The sequence below is a fragment of the Mixophyes fleayi genome, chromosome 4 (genome assembly GCF_038048845.1).
Source record: "Mixophyes fleayi isolate aMixFle1 chromosome 4, aMixFle1.hap1, whole genome shotgun sequence".
Classification (NCBI taxonomy): domain Eukaryota; kingdom Metazoa; phylum Chordata; class Amphibia; order Anura; family Limnodynastidae; genus Mixophyes; species Mixophyes fleayi.
In genome coordinates, this window is record NC_134405.1 from 156,173,981 (window position 1) to 156,198,411 (window position 24,431).

General features: G+C 41.1%; 1 protein-coding gene across 4 annotated transcripts in view; it reads right to left on the minus strand.

Annotated features, from left to right (window-relative positions):
• Positions 1-22,012, minus strand: part of DMTF1 (cyclin D binding myb like transcription factor 1) — a 79,488-nt gene extending 57,476 nt beyond the window's left edge. For 3 of the 4 annotated variants that reach the window (XM_075208686.1, XM_075208684.1, XM_075208683.1), the window contains exons 1-4: positions 21,339-21,906; positions 17,784-17,902; positions 11,194-11,288; positions 5,182-5,296 (exon numbers count right to left, since the gene is read on the minus strand). In XM_075208686.1, the coding sequence (XP_075064787.1) occupies positions 5,182-5,296; positions 11,194-11,288; positions 17,784-17,902; positions 21,339-21,361 (352 nt within the window). In that variant the 5' untranslated portion in view covers positions 21,362-21,906. The other variant, XM_075208685.1, reaches the window with a different exon arrangement.
• Positions 22,013-24,431: the final 2,419 nt, after the last annotated feature.

A 24,431-nucleotide genomic window follows, 5' to 3' on the forward strand; every position in this document is an offset into this window, starting at 1 on the left:
TCATCATTTATTTATATAGCGCCACTAATTCCGCAGCGCTGTACAGAGAACTCATTCACATCAGTCCCTGCCCCATTGGAGCTTACAGTCTAAATTCCCTACTATATACACACACTCACACACAGACAGACAGAGAGGGAGAGACTAAGGTCAATTTTTGATTGCAGCCAATTAATCTACCAGTATGTTTTTGGAGTGTGGGAGGAAACTGGAGCACCGGGAGGAAACCCACGCAAACACAGGGAGAACATACAAACTCCACACAGATCAGGCCATGGTCGGGAATCAAACTCATGACCCCAGTGCTGTGAGGCAGATGTGCTAACCACTAGGCCACTGTGCTGCCAAAATTTTGGTTCTTGGAGTTGTGGAAAGTCCGAATGGAAGGCATGTGAACTGGAAGGGAAAACCCTGGATAAAGAATCTTAGAAAATGATGGTGCTGGATTGCAATAGGGATGTGAAAATATGTGTCCTGCTGATCTTTTGAGGTTAAAAAAATCTCCTCTGCCTAATGCACCGAGAATAGAGTCATTGCGGAGCTCTACTCATCCAGAGCAGCATTTACAAGACACCTAGTCCTGTAATCAGGAAGCGTCCAATGATCATCATCATTCATCAACGCCACTGATTCCGAAGCACTGTACAGAGAACTCATTGACATCAGTTCCTGCCCCATTGAAGCTTACAATCTAAATTCCCTAACATGCACACACAGACAGACAGAGAGAGTAGGGCCAATTTTGATAGCAGCCAATTAACCTACTAGTATGTTTTTGGAGTATGGGAGGAAACCAGAGCACCCGGAGGAAACCCACGCAAACACGGGGAGAACATACAAACTCATGACCCCAGTGCTGTGAGGCAGAAGTGCTAACCACTTAGCCACCGTGCACGAAGGTAAGCCACTTACACACAAAATAACAAACAGCTACATCAACTTCTTGCTCAGCTGAGACAGGAAAGAGAGACACTGGTATGGGGCAGGAGTCACGTTATATATCCTCTGGGTGTGTTTAATTGTTCCTGTCTATAGTTAACCCATTGTAAGGACTGCCATGGAGTAAGAAAGGGAAACGGCATTATTTTATGTTTAATGCTGAATTTATAGTGCCTATATTGGTCTTTTTAGTTCTTATATGCCTATTATTATTATTATCATCATCGTTTATTTGTCAGGCGCCACAAGGTTTCCGGTTTCCGCAGCGCCGTACACAGCACAAACAGTACACTATACAAGGTAAAACAATACAGAACAATAAACACAAAGTACCAGAACTTCAGAAACTCCAGGCAGGCAAATACTGTAAAGACGGAGCGGAAGAACAGGTGTGGAGACAGGAGGGGAGAGGGGCCCTGCTCATACGAGCTTACATCCTAAGGGAGGGTAGACAAAATCAGGCACAAGAGGGAGCCAGTGAAGCAAAGGGGAGAGTAAAAAGGAGCCAGGGAGAAACAGAAGAGGTGAGAGGTTAAGTGGTAGGCCTTAAGGAACAGGTGAGTTTTAAGTGCCCGCTTGAAGGAGCACAGATTGGGTGAGAGACAGATGGAGCGAGGGAGGTCGCTCCAGTGAAGGGGGGCAGATCGGGAGAAGAATGTATTCTAGAGTGGGAAGAGGTAATCAGAGTGGAGGAGAGGCGGCGATCATTGGCCGAGCGCAGGGAGCGGGTGGGAGTGTGAATGGAGAGGAGGTTAGAGATATAAGGGGCAGTAGACTGGGAGAGAGCTTTGTAAGTGGTGGTGAGGAGTTTGAAAAGGATTCTGTAGGGGAAGGGGAGCCAGTGTAAGGCAAGACAGAGAGGGGAGGCAGAGGAGGAGCGGCGTGAGAGGAAGATGAGTCTCGCAGCCGCATTAAGTACAGAGCGGAGGGGGGCGAGGTGGGAGCAGGGGAGGCCAGTAAGGAGGAGGTTGCAGTAGTCGAGGCGGGAGATGATGAGAGCATGGATGACAGTTTTGGTGGCATCTTGAGAGAGGAAAGGACGGATGCGAGCAATGTTACGGAGTTGGAAGCGACAGGCTTGGGCAAGGGATTGAATGTGGGGGCAAAAGAGAGAGAGGAGTCAAGAGTAACTCCTAGGCAGCGGAGTTGGGTGACAGAGGAGATAGTGGAGTTGTTAACAATTATAGAGAGGTCATGGTGGGAAGGGAGTCTGGGTGGGGGAAAGACAATGAGTTCAGTTTTGGAGATGTTAATTTTAAGAAAGCGTGAAGACATCCAGGAGGAGATGGCTGAGAGGCAGTCAGTTACACGAGAGAGGAGGGAGGAGGAAAGATCAGGAGAAGAGATGTAGAGTTGAATATCATCAGCATATAGGTGATACTGAAGACCGAACGAAGAGATGAGAGCTCCAAGGGAGGAAGTATAGAGCGAAAAGAGTAAAGGGCCAAGAACAGAGCCCTGAGGGACTCCAACAGGGAGAGGGTAGGGGGTGGAGGAAGAACCAGACGTGGATACGGAGAAGGAGCGATTAGCAAGGTATGAGGTGAACCAGGCATGAACAGAGCCAGAGAGGCCGAGAGAGAGAAGAGTATGCAGCAGGAGGGGGTGGTCCACGGTGTCGAAGGCCGCGGAGAGGTCGAGGAGGATGAGTATGGAGTAGTGACCCTTGGATTTGGCTGATAGGAGATCATTAGTAACTTTAGCCAGGGCTGTTTCGGTGGAGTGGAGGGGGCGGTAGCCGGATTGGAGAGGGTCAAGGAGGGAGTTGTCAGAGAGGTGCCTATCCATTTTTAACTTTTGTAGTGCCTAACAATTCTCAGACTTATTACTGGCATATTACCATACTAAGAACAAGTTGCTCTCCCATGTGCTGTACATATGTGGAATTGTGGCAGAGGAATACTGGCTGACTCAAATGAACATATTTCTTGGATATCATTATATTATTATTATTACTGTTTATTTATATAGTATCACCAAATTACACAGTGCTGTATATGTAATATTTGTTTTAATCATTCACATCAGTTCCTGCCCCAATGGCGCCTACAGTCAACATTCCCTTTAAACAGAGAAAAAGAAACCTTTGATAATGGCGCCAAAAATAAATATAAACAGTTCAGAACTTCACCAACAAGGTCAAGCAGCTGTAAAGGGGGCTGCAACCTCCTGATTAAATGACAAAAAAATATTCTATAACACACAGTGCTAAAACATGGGTTAAGGGAGAAAGGAAGAAAGGGACTTATAAATACATGGATCACCAGATAATCTCTAGAAAATATTTATTATCAATATTACAATCTAAAAAATAAATAAACAAACACTCATGAACTGATTATTAATCAATAAGATAATGACATGATAGAACATGGATGTGAATCAACCCTGTCACCTAATATAGTAATTTACTAACTCCCTTGCTGGATCCCCCACTGCACAGATCATAGTTATTAGGCTAAACAAAAGGGAGATTGCGGACAAGCCCACCCACAGTTCTTGCACGGCAGACAGTCATATCCAAAATAAACTCCTATTCATCAGCTTCAGATCATACTAACAGTCATGCTGCACTAGTCAGGCTCCCTGGATGGACCCGCTGGCAGCTCTCACCTGCCCAGCCAATCGTCTAGTCGCTCCAGCAAATATGACAGCAGTAGGATGTAGAGAAATTGAGCGGCCTGGTGTTAGAGATTACACTACCATAGATTAGCCGGCAGCTGTGCACACAAGCCGGCATCTCTGAAACAATCTAATGCTGTGTAATGGATAAGCTCTGTTTCGTGAAGGCTCAGTGAGTCAAATGGCAATCCATTAGCAGTAAAAGACGTTCTTCCATTGTATCGAAATGAATCCAGACCAGAATCAGTTTGGAACCCACTTTGGAGATCAATATTCAATGGCTGTCTGCATTGAGAGGATTTGAAATTCAACATCTTGTGTAACATCAGCATTGTAACATTGGTAATATACTTTAATTTGAGACGGAACAGCAACTAACAAAATATCTGTCTAAAAATGATATTTTAACAGATTTCAGTAACCAAGAATCTATACTATGTACATGAAAGCTAGCTAATGAATTTATTGCGGACTCTGAGCTAGTAAGTGATTATATTATGTGACAGGGTTGATTTTCATCCATTTTCTAACATGTCGCTATCTTATTAGTTGATGTGTATTTGTATGTGTTATTTAACTTTAAGGTTTTTCTAAGAGATCCTTTCTCTCTCTCTCTATAAACACATTAGGGTCACATTTTGTCAGTAGCCAATTAATCTACCAGTATGTTTCTGGACTGTGGGAAGAAATACTGTGCTATCCTCATTTCATCCCACAGAGGCTCAATTAGTCTGAGATCTAATGGTTTGGCAAGCCAGTGAATTAAGCCAAATTCACAGTCTTGTTCCTGTAACTATCCAAGGCTGTGTGGGATAAACCAATATTTTGCTAAAAATGTCCAGGTAGTACATGGTTGTCACTAATGTATGCACCTGGCCAATAAAGCTGTTCAAAATATCATGTTTAATTGATTCCTTTTTTGGAAAATCCGACTGCAAATATGCAGCAATAATGTCCACAGTTTATGTCCACTTATGGTAGTTTCAAAACCAAGGTAGTAATCCCATGATGTAGTAACTGTAAAAGCTCACTATTATTCAGTCATAGGATCACCAGCCCACATACGTCCATGATTTATATGTTAGACAGAAGTAAGATCCAATATCTCCTATCAGTCTGGATTAAGCAGTATGCAGTCTAACCTTGTTTCGATCTTAACTTTGCATGGTTGAGATCGAGACAGCGATTAAAGAAAACATGAAAAAATAGTGCAAATAGAATATTACATGTGCAAAAAAATAAGGATTCAAAATTATTATCAAAACTAGTTCACAATATGATATTGTAATATTACAGTGATTGGACTGTATTAATCAAATGGTTGGATAAAACATTTTGTAATCCGAGCGAGGATTACATTAGCCTGCTTCTCACTGACAGGTGCAATACAGGTAAGTGGGAGGTTGGCTTTGCAATCCAAAAGAAAATACTAGAGAACTCTCTCTACTCCTGCCTCTGAAAGGAACAGCGGTTAAACCGCACTTCTTGTCTCTTTTAGAGGGTGATAGTACTGTAAGGGAAAACAGTTTCACTTCGCAGTTGCACTTTCTTATGCCCCACAAATGTTTTGGCACTATGTAAAGAAAACTGCAATATAACTGCTGTACACTTTATATACACCTTTGTTGGTGAGAGAATCTTTGTCTTCTTTACTAGTAAACCAGGCGCGACTGACTGCGGACGCCTCATCATTACTTGCAGGAGAGATGTCAGCGAGTTGTTCATTCTGGAGGATCTTAAAAAGAAAAAGGAATTTCAGTAACTGAATGTCCCAATGTAAAACTAAGCAGTGCCATGACTGGATGTGAATACATTGTATAAACACGCATAACAAACTCGTCACACTCACACAGGCAAATTTACTATAGTAAACATTATGTGGTATGTTTAGTAACTTGGTGGATTATAGTGTTTGGGCAAAACGAACATACTTTTAGTTCTTGGGTCTCGGGAATTTGATCTGCGATACAAGTGGCTGATGAAGAAAAAGCGGACAAATCCATTGTGGCACATTATTTAAAAGGCCACAGGTTCCCTACTTTTTTTTTTTGCATCTGCACTGGCCATATATCCTCACTAAAAAGGGACACAGATGTCCTTAAATTACTGCTACAATGCAAAGCTTTTTGGTTAAGGAATGGGAATTTTATCCCCATGCAGCTTGAACTAAATTTTTACTATATTTTTTTCTAAAATATTTTATGAACGCTGAGATATTCAACTTTTAAATTATCATAATGTCATGTATAACACCAATTTGGCAACATTATAAAAATGTGTATATGTAAAATTGATACAAAACATAGAATATTATTGCATTTGCATGTGTGCCCTACTGGTGGCAAACACATTTACTGTTCTTTGTCTATACACAATCCACCCTACATTTATATGAGCACAGTATTTTTCCCAAATATTTTTTATATATTTAGTTTGACATCAGTAAAGAAAATAAATACAATGTAATATTATGCAATGTAATATTATTATTACTATTATTATATGTTGTAGTTCACTAGTAGAGGTGGTGAACTACAAACATATGAGTCCTTATTTTAGTGTGCTTTACTACTATATATTTCGCTAGTTAGCTCAATTTCACCTTGTTGGCATATGGCGTCTGTATGGACTTGTGGACTAGTACCAATATTATCAAAAGTGGTCCAGTCATTGCCTTGTTGTAAAATTGCATCTGAAGGATTTCATAGTGTCAAAAGTCTAGTTAAAGGAAATTCCCGACCATGACCTTATCTCTGTGGAGCTTGTATGTTCTCCTCGTACTTACATGGGGTTCCACCCACACTCCAAAAACATACTAGTAGGTTAATTGGCTGCTATTAAATTGACCTTAGTTTCTCTGGATCTGTGTGTTTGTATGTTAGGGAATTTAGACTGTAAGCTCCAATGAGGCAGAGACTGATATGAGGGTCATTCCATGTTAGTTCAACCAGGGGTGTCCACCACCCATCTCAGATTTTATCAAACTTTTTTTAGTTAAGAGAGGATGTCAAAACAAATATTTCTGCCAAATATCTCAACTGTCTGACAATTAGTTGATTAAATATTGATTTTTCAATTTATTAAATAATTTACTAATCACGGCTTCATTATCCAGTTTATTTGAAATATCACCGGTGTTTATTAAGGAATCACCGCAAAATTTGGACCCCTAAGGAAACTCTTCCTCCCGAATCCAAAAACCCAAACCAAATTACTTTATTTGACTGGGCCACTTTTGTTAATATTCGTACTAGTCCATACAGATGCCATATGCCAACAAGGTGAAATTGAGCTAACTAGCGAAATATATAGTAGTAAAGCACACTAAAATAAGGACTCATATGTTTGTAGTTCACCACCTCTACTAGTGAACTCCAACATATAATAAAAATAATAATATAATAACATTACATTGCATAATATTACATTGTATACATTTTCTTTACTGATGTCAAACTAAATATAGAAAAAATATTTGGGAAAAATACTGTGCTCATATAAATTTAGGGTGGATTGTGTATAGACAAAGAACAGTGAATGTGTTTGCCACCAATTGGGCAAACATGCAAATAATGCAATAATATTCTATGTTTTGTATCAATTTTACATATACAAATTTTTATCTACTAATTGTCAGACAGTCGAGATATTTGGCAGAAATAGTTTGACATCCTGTCTTAACTAAAAAAAATTCGAACAAATCTGAGATGGGTGGTGGACATTTCATTTTTTTGGGGGGTGATCTGATGTGGAATGACCCATGAATGAGTTCTCTATACAACACTACAGAATTAGTGAAGCTATATATATAGTTGATACATCGTATCCGGATCCAGGCTACAAATGGACCCAGACAAGGTCAGAGCAATCTTAGAATGGCCTTGTCCCCTTGGGCTGAAGCCTATTCAGAGATTCCTTGGATTCGCCAACTACTATAGGCGCTCCATCCAGGGTTGCTCCACCATCGTGGCACCTATTGTGGATCTAACTCGAAAGGGTTCCAACCCTAAATCTTGGTCTTCAGCTGCTGTCGAGGCCTTTGAGTTCCTGAAAAAAGCCTTTGCCTCAGCACCTATCCTCCAACAACCGGATGTCTCCTCTCCGTTCTTCCTGGAAATCGATGCTTCTAATATAGGCATCTGAGCCGTCTTTTCACAGAAATCTCCTCAGGCCCAATTCCATCCGTGTGCCTTTTTTGTAGAAAATTTCTTCCTGCTGAGAAGAATTACACCATAGGGGATAAGGAGTTGTTGGCAATCAAAGCAGCTCTGGCTGAATGGCGATATCTCCTCGAGGGAGCACAACATCCGGTGACTATCTTCACGGACCACAAGAACTTACTCTACCTCCAAACCGCTCAATGCTTGAACCCCAGACAAGCACGCTGGTCATTATTCTTTTCCCGCTTTGAACTTCGCATTACTTTCAAACCGGGCATTAGGAATAAAAGAGCTAATGCTCTTTCTTGTGCATTTCCTACTCACGAAGCCACGGAGGAAGATCCTGTTCTTCCCATCCTGGACCCAAAATGCTTGGTTTCAGCAACTCAGTTTAAATTCCCTAAACCTCCACCGGGGAAAAGTTTTGTCTCTCCTGACCTTCGCCACAAGCTGCTGAAACATTATCACTCCACCATCTTCGCTGGACATACCGGTACCCGCAAGACCGTGGAATTGATATCCAGGAACTATTGGTGGCCCAGCCTCCACACTGACGTTAAGGACTTCGTCTCCTCCTGTAGCATCTCTTCTCAAAATAAATCCACACATCAGTCTCCCGCTGGTTTACTACTTCCATTGCCCACACCTCGTGAACCATGGACCCATATAAGTATGGATTTTATTACCGATCTCCCACCTAGTAAGAATTGTACCGTCATATGGGTTGTAGTGGATAGATTTTCTAAAATGGCCCATTTCATGGCACTTCCTGGTCTTCCATCCTCTCCAGTCCTGGCATACCACTTTGTCAAAGAAATATTCCGCCTACATGGCTGTCCGCTCAACATAGTCTCAGATCGAGGTGTCCAATTCGTTTCCAAATTCTGGAGGTCTCTCTGCAAATTGTTGGGAATCAAACTGAGTTTATCATCTGGGTATCATCCTCAATCCAATGGACAGACCGAAAGGGTGAACCAGGATCTGGAGACTTACATCAGAATGTTCTCTTCCGCCAACCAGGATAACTGGGTAGATCTTCTACCGTGGGCGGAGTTTGTCCACAACAACGCCTTCCATGAGTCTTCTTCTAAATCTCCTTTCTTGGTGGTCTATGGACATCATCCATCACTTCCTGAATTTGCGCCCCTCTCACGCACCCAGGTTCCTGCAGCTAATTTTCTATACAGCAATTTCCTCTCCATTTGGAGGCAAGCAAGGTCTTGCCTTAAAAAAACTTCTACATGCTACAAACTGGCCGCGGATAAGAGACATAGATTTCTTCCCACCTTCAAGGTTGGTCATAGGGTGTGGCTCTCCACCAAGAATATACGCCTCAAAGTCCCTTGCATGAAATTGGCTCCGCGATTTATTGGCCCATACAGTATCTCTGGAGTCATTAACCCAGTCTGTTTCAAATTGCGATTACCGGCATCTCTTCGTATTGTTAACTCTTTCCATGTGTCTCTATTAAAACCTCTGAAGATTAATCGATTTACATCTGTAGCTCCTTCCACCACTCCAGGAGCCCATCAAGAGGAGGATTTCGAACTCAAACAAATCCTAGACTCAAAAAATTGTAAAGGCAGTCTGAAGTACCTGGTAGACTGGAAGGGCTTCGGCCCTGAAGAGTGCTCTTGGGTTTTTGCCTCCGACATCCACACTCCCTACCTGCTGGATAAATTCCACAAGAAGTTTCCCTTGAAACCATGCAGTAGACGTGCGGTGCATGCGCAGACCCGGCGGCTGCATTAATTCTTCTGCCTCCTGCTCATTGGTCCTTCTCCTTGGCGGCAAGTTTAAAAGGCACATCCTCTCTGTCTTCAGTGCCTGTTCTTTGAGTCACTTCCTGGTGATAGAAGTGGCTTCCCTGGTGTCTTGCTGCATTTGCCATCTATACTCGACTGCAGAGCTGACGCTCACTCTCCGGAAATCTACACCACATAGAGGTCTGCAAAGCTGACGCTCACCTTCATGAATCTACTTCATCTGCCACACAGTGGTCTACAGAGCTAACACTCATCCTCGGAAATCTACTCTACGGTTGTCTGCAGAGCTGACGCTCACCTTCCTGAATCTACTTCATCTGCCACACAGTGGCCTGCAGAGCTAACACTCATCCTCGGAAATCTACTCTACGGTTGTCTGCAGAGCTGACGCTCACTCTCCTGAAATCTACGCCACATAGTGGTCTGCAGAGCTGACGCTCACCTTCCTGAATCTACTGCATCTGCCACACAGTGGCCTGCAGAGCTAACGCTCATCTCCGGAAATCGACTCTACTTTTGTCTGCAGAGCTGACGCTCATCTCCTGCCTCATCTGCCACATAGTGGCCTGCAGAGCTGACGCCTATCTCCAGCATCTACGCTGCCATTACTTACAGCATTGACCTCTCTTCCTACGGTACTATTCCCTGTAGCCTTCCCAAGGGCTTCCGTACAGTGCTTTTAGTAGGGACCGCGACCTGCGAGGTAGACGCGGCTAAGCCCATACCGCTTTGCGGCGGTTCCTGGTGAACACCGTCACCTCGTTAGACTCCGCGCCCTGCTGGAGTAGTGCCAAACTGTACGAACCTCTAGGATTCGCTGCATCTACCGAGTCTCCTCGTAAGAACCGTGACGATTTTCCTTAAACAACGGCTATGCCATAACCACAACATGTATTACAAAGGAATCAATGACCTCAAACTCGATATTATCAACCTGACGACAGGTCGACACATACAACAGTTTGGAGCTTCCCACAAGGATCAAGTTTTCCAACGTAAATTGAGTCTGTTCATGTTGTGTATGTGGGAAATGCCCCTGAGCAGTCATGAAATGGAGCAATAACACTGGTGTGCACAAACATTACATCTTAGTGACTATTTTATTCATGATTACATTAATGTGACCATAAGTACAGTGACTCAGTCATTTATGCAGATCTGTGGCCAATCTTGCCACACCACAACATTATAATTGTATGTTGTTGGCCAGAGCCAGCAGATTGCACAAGACACATAAAATGCATACACTCGAATAAGGCTATGAACTGACTTAATCTTTTACACCACATGCTTAGTTAGCTTAGATCTACCCCGTATTATTTCTCCTATCGTCTTGGTCAACATTTTTTCCAGCCTGATAGTTCTCTCAAAACATAACAATTGTTTAAGGATAGGACTATAGAAAACAATTCCACGTGTGTATTTCTCCCAGGATACTATAGTACTCAAAATAAATCCCACAGTTTTTTAGAAAAGGAATCTAGATGATGTTGGAGCAAATTAAGGAATAAAATGTTATTGTTCCCCTCCCAACTTGCATGTGGCTGTAAAATACTGCCATTGTAGCAGACTTTTGTTATCAACACAGGTGAGTTATAGTTAGACATGAATGGCATTTGGTTTGTATGAGGCCGTCAGTAACAGTTTATAATGTAGCTGCAAATACTGCACATAATATTCTTGCCATTTAGAATAGTGTATCTTACCTGGATCCGAGTTATGGAGTCTTCATTAATGTCATCATCTGCCACTTCTGTGGTAGCAGTCATAGTCACCTCAAAGCTCTGGTCATTCTCGGATACTAAAAGAAAGAAAAAATGGATGTGCAGCAACAAATGAACTATGTAAAGAAGCATCAAATGTAATTTCCCACATTAAACCTTAGTAAAAAAGTTATAATATTTACAAAACAATATCTATGAAGAAGAGAGCAAAATGACATACAAGGCAGCAGGGATGCGCAATAGGACCATGATCAGTATACTGAATCAGCTTTATCACCAGCGGCCAGATTAATGGTTCATGATGCTTCAAACATTGTGAATCAAGCAACAAGTTTCAAGTTGTAAATAAACCGGACCTCATTTACTAAGCACACTAGATGCTCAAGACCAAATGGATTGGCCTTTGCATGGATGCTCCAATTGCACTACCTACTCTCTGGTTTTGGAAGACACCTCTGCAAACTAGAAGTGAACCTAGCTTTATGGATAAGTGAACAATATGAAGATCCGTATTGTGCAGTAGTATAAGTGTTTTTTTATTTATTTTTTAAACCTAGAAATGTCTTTCTCAGAAGTGCAGCTGAAAAAATCAAATGCATCCCATTAAGTAAGGACAAGACCCAAAATCCTCCAGCTCCGATTCATGTCTTTGGTAGTGGTAATCACTCTGTGCTCTTTATACAGCAAGTCATGCCCCTAATTTGATTGATCCACCCCTTACTCTAATATCAGTAATCTCACACCACAATATTAATTCTCATTTTGCACTGTTCTTCGAATGAGTGCGCCAACTCTGTACTTTGCAAAGAATGCCCTCGCTTGTTAGCAGATGCAAACTTCTATTCCCCTGCTTTGGTGGGGAATCTAGGTGCACCTGTTGAAATCAAAGAGCACGGAATTAATTTATAGAGAGTCTGAAATATTATTCACCCCCTTAAACATTTTTATACATCATGGAATCAAAATGATTTATTTCTAAATTCTTAACACTGATCAACACAGAATATAATTTTACACATGAGTCTACTTTGTCAAGTCTCTACCAGCTTTCCACATCTGGACTTTTGAAATGATTCCACAGATTCTCCAGGTGATTGTACTTTGACTGGACCATGCCAGGTCAGAATTCATTGACTTTAAGACATCCCAATGTGCTTTTGCTGTATGCTCTGGTTCAATGTCCCGCTGGAATATAAGTCTTCTGCCAACCCCTAGGTGTTCTGTAGACTGCAGCAACTTTACCTCCAAGTCTTTATCGAAAGCCAACCGCTCTGCCCTCTATATTGTTAATTTACTAACATTGTATTTAAGTGCAAGACAATTTGCACCCTACCACAACCAGTTATGCAATTAGCTTTTTATCTGCCTAGTGCAAGTTGGGCGATGAAAGTATTGGATTGGTTGCTATAATTTGGTGCTAATTTGCAACTACATGCAATATTCGTAAATAAGCCCTGAAATTGAGACGCATCCCACACAGCATTAAGCTCCAGGAGGCATGTTTCACAGTAAGTGTAGTGGTGTTGAAGATGCTCAGTGTTATGCTTAAGGCCAAAAAGTTTAATCTTGGTCTCATCGGACCATAGGAAGGAAGGAAGCTTCACTTGGTATGTGGGTCTCCTATGTGTTTTCTGACAACCTGTATGCAACATTTCATGAGAGTTTTCTTTTTGTCCCCCTTCCACAAAGCACCGATTTGTAATGTGGGCTATTGCTCCAAGGACAGTTATTTCGATCTCTGCCTTTGAACACTGCAACTGCCATAAGTCTCTTGGAGGCCTCCCTAAAAAGCTAATTTCTTGCATGGATGCCAATTTAAAGTTGTGCAATATTCTCTCAATTTCTATGATGGGCTTGACAGTGCTCTGGGGAATATTACATGTCCTTGAAATATTATTACATCCTTCCACTGATTGGTGCTTTTCAATAACCTTTTCTGTCGTTTGTTCTAAACGTTCTTTGATCTTCATGATGAAAATCTTATTTGAAAATGCACTAACCTACTGTAGTATATCGATTAACAGTGGTATAATAAAATGTGATAAATGCCAAAGAATGGGTGTCAATACTTTTTTTTTAATAGCAATTGCATATGGGGAGTTGCTAATATACAGTGGCCCATAACAAATCGATCATAAAAGAAGATTTTTGTACTTACGTTAAATCTCTTTCCATCTGTGAGACACTGCTACCATGGGGCTGTATGCGGGTGCATGGAGTTGGCACTTAAATAGTTAACAACTAAACTTGCTGCTGCTGACTCCTCCCCTCTGCAACCCCATAGACCTCAGTAATACTAAAATCCCAAGAAAAGGGTACCACAACACAAACTAAACCGTTGAACAGCAAAAGGGAAGGAACGCAGTGTCCCCCAGATGGAATGGAAGAAAGAGATTTAACATAAGTACAAAAATCTTCTTTTCTCTTTCATTCACTCTGGGGGACACTGCTACCATGGGGACCTTCTAAAGTAGCCCCTAAGGGAAGGAATGCTTTGGTCTACCAGCCCGCAGAACACTGCGGCCCAAACTGGCGTCTTAAGACGCAAAAATGTTGAACTGGTAAAAACGAGTAATGGTATGGACAGAGGACCAGGTCGCTGCCCTACACAACTGATCTGCAGAAGCCCTGTGGAAAGCAGCCCAGGAGGCCCCGACCGCTCGGGTAGAATGCACTGTAACATTCACAGACGTGGCAGTAACCTCTGCTTGGCGGTTGATAAGCTGGGCCAGCATGGAAACTGACTGTGCCAAAGAGGATATCAAGGCAGGCTTCTCTGCGACAGTAGAAGCCCCCCACCCCCACCGAGACTGCCCGCCCTGGTCAACTGCTTCACACTGTGCATAAAAGCCCCCTGGTTCTGCTGCCCTACAGGCAATTTGGCAGAGCATTTTGAGCAGGTATAAAATTTAACATGAGAACTCTTGTCACAAAATCTGAGTCTTTAATGGACCCCTTGTATCTGCCAGGTTTTGCATTGCTCACTCAGGGGTGTGGAGTCTAACGAGTAGGTGGTATTCACCAGGGACCCCCACAAGGAGGTATGGCCTTAGTTGCCCCTATCCCGCAGGTCGCAGTCCCCTGGGTGAGTGCTGGGCAGATTGGTAGGAGGAGCCAGGAGCGGAGAGAGCAGAAGACGGCTGATGCCGGGCGGTGACCAGCAGAGGCGAGGAGTTACTGGAGCAGCAGTAGATCAATATGAGCAACAGAGGTGCAGAACTATATCTGATATGATGATAGCAGTCAGAGCAAGGGCAGGAGAGTCACTGGAGCAGCAATAGTTCAATATGAGCAACAGAGATGTAAAACTATAGCTGACCTGATGATGGTAACTCAAACCCACGGCAGGAGAGTCACTGGAACAGCCGTAGTTCAGTATGAGCAATGGAGATGTAGATGACCTCAGGAGAGGAGATGGAACCTCGGGCACAGCAGTAGCAACTGCGGAGAGGTAGAGCTGCAGCCGGCACGGAGAGTAGTACTCGTGAGAAGCAGATGCCACACTGGAGCAACAGGAGACTCGGGTAGACCGAAGGGAGCCAGATACTCACAGCGAGTGAATGAACTCGAAGAACAGGCGCCTGACAGGAGGAAGTAGGAGGTTTAAATACAGCTCCAGAATGCTGTGACCAATGAGGAATGAGTAGGAGGTCTGAAGAGAGGAGAGCCGACTTGCACATGCGCAGAACCTGAGGCAAGATAGCGGACGCCATCCAAGGATGTGACTAGAACACCAGACTCACCGCTTACACGAGAGAGGTAACATTGCTGGTGCCCGTCCGCGGGGCCGGCGTGTGACATCTTGGCCTTCTCAGACATTCTTACTTCTCCATTTTATTTTTTTTATAAAAAGACAATACAGTGGGAATTGGCACTTAACTAGTTAACAAAACACACCACAAACAACACAGTAGTTCAATTACTTGTTCTGACCCTGGCCAAAAGCCTCAAAACAGTACTAGGTAGACTCTATATATATTATATACATAGGTGCAGACCGAGTATACAGAGACCAATATGCCCTAATCTAAATAGGATATGCTGCCCTGCATAGAACAAACGTCCCCCACAGGTTACTCAGCCTTCTTCCTGTCAGGAAAGTCAGGGAAAGGGAGCCAGCAGCAGACAGTGCACTCCGGAGACAGTGAGGAATCCGTCTGAGGAACAGGTTCTGGCGTCTAATTCTCCTGCTTTCGGGCATACCAACAGGTGAGGGGGGTCTCGCACACTCCCCTCCCTAGATGGTTCTGCATCTCTGAGGAAGATCCCTCTTACTCTGCCCGCTGAGATGCCTGTCTTTTGGTGCTCACAATCCACTGTGCAGCCTTCTATTATATAAGCTCAGCCTGCGATGCTGCTTCTCTGTGGCCAAAAAAGATCCAAGTCTCCCTTCCCCCTAAGCGGGGGACTTGTTAACTCCCAACATGACCGCTCCACTGACCGATGCCGTCGCTCTCCAAAGGCAAAGCCAGACCCGCCGGGAGACTGCAGTGACAGCTGCATAGCGGCTGTCGCTGTCTGAACTACTCCTTTTGATTTTCTTAATTTCTTCTTCTCTTTATAAGTATGTTTTATTTTATTTTTAAATAAAAAAACGGAACTGCGTTCCATTCCAACTACCAGGAATAGTGCAAGTAATTACACATATCCTCTCCTATTCTTAGAAATACTTTAATAAAACAATAAAATACTAAGCTAGCAACAAATACTGCAGAGGTCTATGGGGTTGCAGAGGGGAAGAGTGAGCAGCAGCAAGTTTAGTTAACTATTTAAGTGTGAACTCCATGCGCCCTCATACAAACCCATAGTAGCAGTGTCCCCCAGAGTGGATGAAGGAGAAATTAGCTTTAATTAATTAATTTAGTGCTTGGCACACAATAAAAGATTATGTCTGACTGGTTACTACTTTTCAAGTAAATATAGAAGTGGTACAAAATGGAGGACACACAATGATGTGGCTGCCTAAAAGTCTGGACCCAACTCAATGACAGCCTAGGGGTAAATGTATTAACCTACGATTTTTTAAACTCGCAACTATTCGGCGACTTTGCAGTGAAAATTTAAAGGGGCAATGGCTTTAAAGACAAAGCAATGCCTTTAAAGCCATTGCAGCTTTAAAGTTTCACTGCAAACTTGACGAATAGCCGTGAGTTGAAATAAAACAATTTGGTTTTTGCCATTTGGTCTCTGACCCCATGTGGAGTTCAAAGTGAATTCCAGAATCAGGTCTTCCATGCAAGACAAAAAAATAAAAATGCTGAACTTGGTCTGCTGTATTAGTTACTATTGGATCCATTAGTGTTAAAAATAGAGGAATCATATTGCAGTCTCCATTTACTCCACTATAACTACCATGGCGAAAGACTGAAAGTAACACTGTATAGGACAATTGCTTTAGTCATTAAAGTGCAACCTACCTTCAGTCAAGACTAAATTATTTTCCAACAAAAAAAGTTTAAAGCTTAAGGGGGTTAATGTATTTTGACACTAGTAAATGTTTGGACTCTGTAGAGTGTGATGCATAAACAAGTTAACCCGTGCATGATACTCATGCATTCTAGTCAAATCAAGCTACTTAAGATGTTAAAAAGGTTCTTGTCATGCATTTGGGGCTAGGCCAGGCCTCCTTAGGGGAAGAGCGTTACTTCCCGACATAAGCGCCCTTTTTTAACGTGGTTTTGTCCACATGTCACCACCTCATCATTCTTCTCCATCACCTCATCCTTCATTGCCACATCCTTAATCTCCATCGTCTTACTGTTCTAAAACCTCTCGATACACGTTTCTGCTAAACACCTTATCGCTGTGCTCAATCAGTCTTCCTTGAAGGGCAGTTTTCATAACCTGCACTTTCACATCACTGCTTCTCCGTACTCGTGAAAATGCGACATACAATTATCCATGACCAAACACGGGCTCTCGTATATAAATACCCACACGGTCAGGAAGGGGGGATGATGGAAGTTAACTGACTTCACTATTATAATTTTTTTGTCAGATAATGTCAGTATACCAAATTTCAGATCAATTGGATGAGCCCTTTCTGAGAAAAGTTTTTTCCACACACACGCCGCTAGACTTATATATATATTAGATAAGCAGTGTGTGCTTACAAAGTGGAAAACTTATACAATTGAAATCAAAACAAACATAGTAGACACAAAAATGGAAACACTGGGTAAACATTGAAAAACATAGGTATATTTCAAACAGTGGCTTCCATACAAAACATGCCTTTTTTAATTAAATGAATTCACTATATCGAGGGAAGGGCAGCAGTCAACCACTTATAAACAATTTGTTTGTCTTAATGCATCTCAAACTGATGCTCAAAATTTGTGGTCTAGAGTTGACATCTGCCCAATGCTGCTTGCAAATGATACTTTCTCCTTGGAATGTCAATTGAATTTCATGCAAGATATTGTTGTTTGTGAACCATGACCAAGTATAGTTGAGTCATGATAAGGAAGCCATTGTTGTGAATATACTAAGTTTCTCATTTATCCAAGTGTTTCCATGTACGATGTCCAGCTTTATGCACTTTTTAGATGCTGTAAATGAATTCCTGGTACCATTTTGAGGACAATGGAGGATTAAGTTTCCATCAAGGTCCTGTGTGAGTGTCAGAGCGTTCCTGGTAGTTTGTACTTTCACTGTTCCAAACTCATCTTCAGTTGTGCTCATACTCAACCTGCATGAAAAGATATAATGTTGAAATCTATAAAGCTAGCAACATGATACAACAACATTTTACCTATTTCTAAAAGCTGGCATCTAACAACCAACTTACATCAATCACAAACTAATTCAAAAGGTTGAAGACTTTATTCCTAAATATTATGGTTTAATATTGATGGATATTCTACTACTTATTAATTTCTACTGAGCACGTACCACAAAGTTACCAATAAAATGTCTTTGTTACAGAGTTCAGTATTTTAATATTACATGCTCATCACAGCTATATTTATAGATGCATTATAATAAAAAAAGATATGTAAAAAAAAAAGAGAGAAAGAAATACATAGTAGGTAGCAGTCAGATGGTGCTCAATACTATAAATAAGAAATACTACACACAATCAGATTCTGCTTATCACAGCGATAGAAAATATTCTATTGCCCAATTTACCATTAAAAGGTTGACAGAGCAAACATGCAATGCTCTGCTCCCCGTTGATAATGCCTGGAAGCAGCAAGAGGACTCTTACCGCTCACTAAGCGCATACACGAGCCAGCTTGTTGCCTTGATTCCAGTTGACAGGCAAGTGGGGTGGCTAGTCTGAGTGGCTTGTGAGAGTTTCAGAGTACATATGGTAGCAGGGAGCAATTTGGGACAACAGGGGGTCTGAGGGCACATGGGGCTATTTTGGATTATTGCAGGTCTCAGGGGAAAGGGGGAGGTCTGAGGCTCATGTGGGATGTGAAGGCATTTTGGGACAGGACATGTGGAGCTATTTTGGAGCAAGTTGCAAGTCTGAGCGGTATGGTAAAGACCAAGTGGGCATGTGGGATGAGTGATGTGGGGTCCCAAAGTTGTTTGTGGGCTGCTATATTTTTATCCTTGAAATTAAGAGTAATATGTGGCCTCTGAAGTATATGGGAATACCCATCAGTGGTAACTAAAACTGTATGCCAAATTTCACTGCTCTTTCTACAAATAAGCCTCCAGAAACAATTTTGTGACCGAGTAAAATTAAATCATCGAAAGAAACCTTTAATATGCAGTGAATTATCCCTAATTGTGCATGTAAGTGGCTACTATGAGAGAGAACTGCACTTTCATACCAAGAAGAAAATTTAAGAAGGAGGATTTCAAAGATGTCAGCTGCTCCATTTTCGGAGAGATCCAAGATATAGAATGCCTTCTTTCCCCTTGGACTGGTGTCATATCGATATATTTTGGAATAATTATTTTTTTCAGTGAAACTACTTGAGTACTGGCTTGAATTAGTACAGGACCTTTGTTGCTACAATGTACAAATACCAACTGCCTGGAGCCAGAAACTAGCACAGTCCCTGTAATTACCAACGATCAGAAATTTTCGCTCTGCCTGTGGTTATCAAACAACTGGTGGTAAATGTATCAAACCTTCTAATAAGGAAAAGAGGAGGTATTGACCATAGCAACCAATCAAATTCTAGCTATCATTTATTTACTACATTCTAGAAAATGATAGCTAGAATCTGATAAGTTGTAATGGGCAACACTTACGCTATTTTATTTTTTTTAGAAGGAGTTAGAAATTTACATAGTGCAAGTAATTACCAAATGCCCACACCCAGGAACAAGTAATATACCTTTATCCATTAACTGCCTGAAGCAAAAAATTAGCACAGTAGCTGCATCCCTGAACATGTATCTCCACCAAAAACTACAAATGTTATTCCGCTACCTTATATATCATGTGATTCTGTCATTTCTTAGATTGTAAGTTTGTTTTGCCAGGGTCATCTGTACCTTCTGTTTCTTGTCATTGTATGTTATTTGTTTGTATCACTATCCCCTCAATGTACAGCACTGAGCACTATGGTGGTGCATAAAATATAAAAATAATTAAGAAAGGGCACAAAATTTGTCCGTGGGCAAAATCATGCGAATCAATGTAAGAGTCCAGAATCCAACAATAAACAGAAAGAATATACAGTTATTACTATGACAAAGATGCTGCATAGCCTAGACCTAAATGTTGATATCTGATATACTGTCTATTATGATAATCATACACTTTACTAAGTTTCTTATAACATTTATCCCAATTAGAATTTAACATACTAAACAACAAAGGGACTGAGTCATTAAAGAAAGCATGGCAAAAAAAGGAGTAAATGTTCTCCGGGACAAACCATGTTACAATACAAGGGGTGCAAATTAATTTATTGTTTTACACAAATTAAATACTGGCTGTTTTTTCATGTAGCACACAAATACTTGATAGCTTTATTTTTACACAGAAATTTAAAGATGATCTAGGACATGTCCTACCCAAACTATAAATCTGTCCCAAGATATAAAGTTTACCTCCACCTCCAATGCAACATGGTTTTCCCCAGGTGCAAAGTTACTCCTTTTTATGCTTTGCTCGCCTTAATAACTCAGGCCCAAAGTGTACTGATAATAGCATTTAAAATGGGTTGAATTCTGTATTATTTAACGGTATAGGTATGATATCTCTTTTCCATTAATATGTTACAAGTAAGGTTTCGAAAACTAGAAAGGAAAAATGAAAAAATGTACTTCTTCAGCCACTCTTGCAAACAATGTAATGAGAATGACTGTGACAATAAGGCTCATTTACAGCCATAAAATGTGCAAATCCATAGTGCAAATGCTCTTTAGTGACATAACACACCTACTTTTGTGCAACTCTGCCTACTTTTTTGGAAACCAGCATGATACACAGGCCACAATGGAGGCAATTGTCTAGGTATAAAAGGTTGCACTTGTCAATGTGAAGAGTGGTGTGTTCAGTGTGTCCTGCTAAATACAATTCACCTCATTTTACAACTCAGTGGAAAAACTAAATGTTACAGAATCTGATTATTTAAAAGAACTTGCAGGGTGGAAAAGAAAGTTAGGAAGACAATACCAGTTTTTGGTTGGGTTAAAGCTTTCCCTTTTTTCTCCCCGGCAAGAGCGCCTGCTTTTTCTGTGTGCATGAGTGTAGTACACTAATACTCGTTCATATACTGTTAACGAGATGTATTTTGCACTTTCGCGGACAAGCCATTTCTAAGTGCACTTGCAATGTAATGTAAATAGGATACACGTAATAAATACAGTGACAATGTCTCAGACCTGAAAGTGAAGGATGAACTTGAAGTACACTGGCAGGACAATTAGGAGCAATTGTGCAAAAACAGTGGTGCAATAATTGAGCATTAAGGGTAGGTTTACTAAAGCCTCTAAAAGCAAAAGTGGAGGTGTTGACAATACACGCCAGTCAGAATCTATCATCTATATAGTACATTGTAGAAAATAATAGCTGAAATCTGATTGGATGCTAGGGGTAACACCTCCACTTTTTCTTTTAGAAGCTTTAGTAAATATGCCCCTTAGTGTGGGAAAAGACATGGTTCATTTTTAAATGCAATTAATCATATTTTACACACGGTACTCCAAATTACATCAATCCACAAAATCCAAGCATTCTGTTGAATAGATTCCATAGATGTATGTAGATGAACAATTCATTGATTAAGGGGGATCAGAGATTATGGTGACCAAATAAAATATACAAAAGTATTGCTTGCTACATGCTTTAATATGACAAAATTGCCTGATATATGTTGAACTAATTAAATTATAAGTTGCAAACTCAAAAAAAGTATTTCCAATAATAATGCTTCCGTCAAGGGTCCGGGTAGTTCTATAAATTTAACTTAAACACAACTTATGAAATACATATTGTAACGTGCACAAACACAGCCTGTGGGGCTATAATTGATGTCAATATGCATTTGGTAGGTAATGTAACAAATGCCTGAAACATATTCACTGTCTGTAAGCATACAGCACTAAATGCAGCAACACATAGCAGTGCAGACATTATGGGCTAATTAGTGCAGTGTACGTGTCTATACAGAATAACAGGTCATAAGTGCTAGTGACGGGCACAGTTCGGGGTCTCCGGCGATCTCGCAGAGATGAGCGCTCTGCCTGTCACTCGGGCCTGGCTGCCTGTCACAGGGCCGGGCCTCATACTCACTTCCTGTTTTTAGTCCGGGCACTTGACGAGCAGGATGGAGGCTCCGAGATACCAGGATGCAGGAACAGAGCAGCCCATAGAGCAGGACTACGCCTCCTGATCTTCACAGGAAGCGGAATGCGCACTGTGACGTCACTTCTGCCCTTGCCCAACATGGAGGGTGGTGTGCCTGACCCTGTCTGGTTCGTTGGCAATGTGTGCTCAGTACATGGGATAGTCACTGTAGTTTTGACCTGGAATATTGCAGTGTATAGGTGGCATGTTGTTGCTTTGGTATTTACAAAGTGTTGTATTCATATTCATATTAATAGCAATAGTATTTATGTATTTCATACCTTTACTATTGGTTTCGTTGGTTTTATATGATTATGTTTTGTTTTTCCAACATGTTTTCTTAACAACTTTATTTATGCACAGTTCAGAATAATACAACATAGATTAGTGTTAGAAGAAAAAATAAACACTCGTAGGCAAATAGAAGTACAAACAGTATGTTGTAGAAAGAGCAGTGCAAGAACAATCAAGCAAAAAAAAAAATGACAGCCATGTAAGAGAGTGAAAATTTAATATAGGAAACAAAGCAACTGGTTTTTGTTTTGTTTTGTTTTTTTTTTAAAGAAATAAGCAGACAAAAGTTCAAGTAGGAAAGTTGTGTGACTTGCCACCTTAAAAGAGAGATGAAGAACTGAAAAGAGAAAACCATAAAGCTTAATATTTTAAAAGTCAAAACAAGATAAAGATAATTATATCAGCTGATCATCTACTAGCAATAAGCAGCCAGATCCTCCCCTACATAAACCAGACTAGTGCTTTTTGGTATCAAAACTGCTAAAGAGAACGAAATATAAGCAAACAAAAGTCAGACTAATTTTGTAGTATTAGTTAAATGGGCCACATAACCTTGAAATTATCTCTACTTCTATATTAAGTAACACAAAAATAACATGAAAATCCACTTAAGGTGTTTCTTCATCTGTTGCCAACTTATTGACAGGAACATATACCTCTTAAATTATATAGATTTATCTGCAACATAATTAAGATTTGTGGTCGTGGGCGGGTGACCCTCTTTATCAATTCAGTGTGATCTCTCTATGATGTGGGGCTTGCCTTTGGTGTGCATGATAAGTTGCTCTGGGAGCCAAGTAGATTGAAGTGTTAATACCTCTGGGCCCTTAACCATTTTGAGAATGCCTACGATTCATATTGCCATGGCTGCTTTTTTCGAAGACTTCTTATAAGCTAGTGAACTAATTAATATGATTTACTGAGCTCACTGACAGTCTTCAGTGGTGGAAATTATTTGTTCGCATTGGTAAATCTTTGAGCTTACTGAGTCAGTTGGGCAAGCGTTGTATCAACTGATTCCCTTATGCCAACTAGCTTTTCATCTAGGAGTGGACCTGGATCTGCAGAAATCTAAGGTTTCATCTTCTTTCTTGGGGTTTTATACAGGGGCGGGCTGGGCCGGGGGGCGGCCGCTCAGAATCACGGCTGTTAGGGCCGGCCGCCCCCCGGAAGTAATATAAATGTGATGCGGCCGCGTGATTCAGTCATCACGTGTCATGTGATGCGGCCGCCTGTGCGGCGTGTGCCCCCACGGGCTGACGTCCGTCAGCCCGCGCCTGGTTTTATATCTGTTGCTATAGAACAGTTAAGTACTGGAGTAGTCAGATTTGCTTGACTGGTAGACCAGAACATTTTTAGAGACATCCGAAATTGCAAATTTTGTAGATAAAGCCTTGGATTGTTAAGGTACTTTTCAATTTACTAGAATTTTCAGTTACAGATGTATGTGATATCAAATACTTTTGTGTCAAAAAAGACAAAAGTATTACTTCTGCCTGATGAAGGGGCCTCTGTGTTCTGAAAGCTAGCAAATATACTAATAATGTTTTTGGTTATCCAATAAAGGTATCACTCCTATAATACTTTTTTTTTTACACAAAAGTATTTAACATCACATAGATTTTTCTGGCTAACACGGTACTGCAATAATAGTTTTTAAAAAAATATTTTTTTTGCTACACAGTTACAGGTGTGAAACATTGCCATCTAGTGAATGACTGGAGCATTGCCAACATTTTTAAAGTCATAATATAATCATTAAGAAAAGAAATATAGTCTGGTATAGCTAGTGTATTGGTGGGGCTGGATTCAGAGCATTACATTCACAAAGAGCAGGTTAGTACGAACATTACTAAAATGCCAGGGGTAGTGTTACAATAAAATAATGGTCAGTTTGCAGAAAAAGAGTAATATTTAGTCTTATTCTTAGTAAGTTCAATTCTGCCTAGCTCAGTATATATTTATATATCTGTTTACTGATAACTGTTACAGGCCTGTTTATTAAGCTAGATCTAAGCCCCTATACCTGGGAGGTGAGTGCTTATGATTTTAACTGCATTTTAATGGTGTTAGAAGCAAATAGGTGCCCTTGACGCTGGGATGCAAGCTTAAATGTTTTGATCAACTTATGAATTAATACCTCATGTTTTCATTTTACTAGATA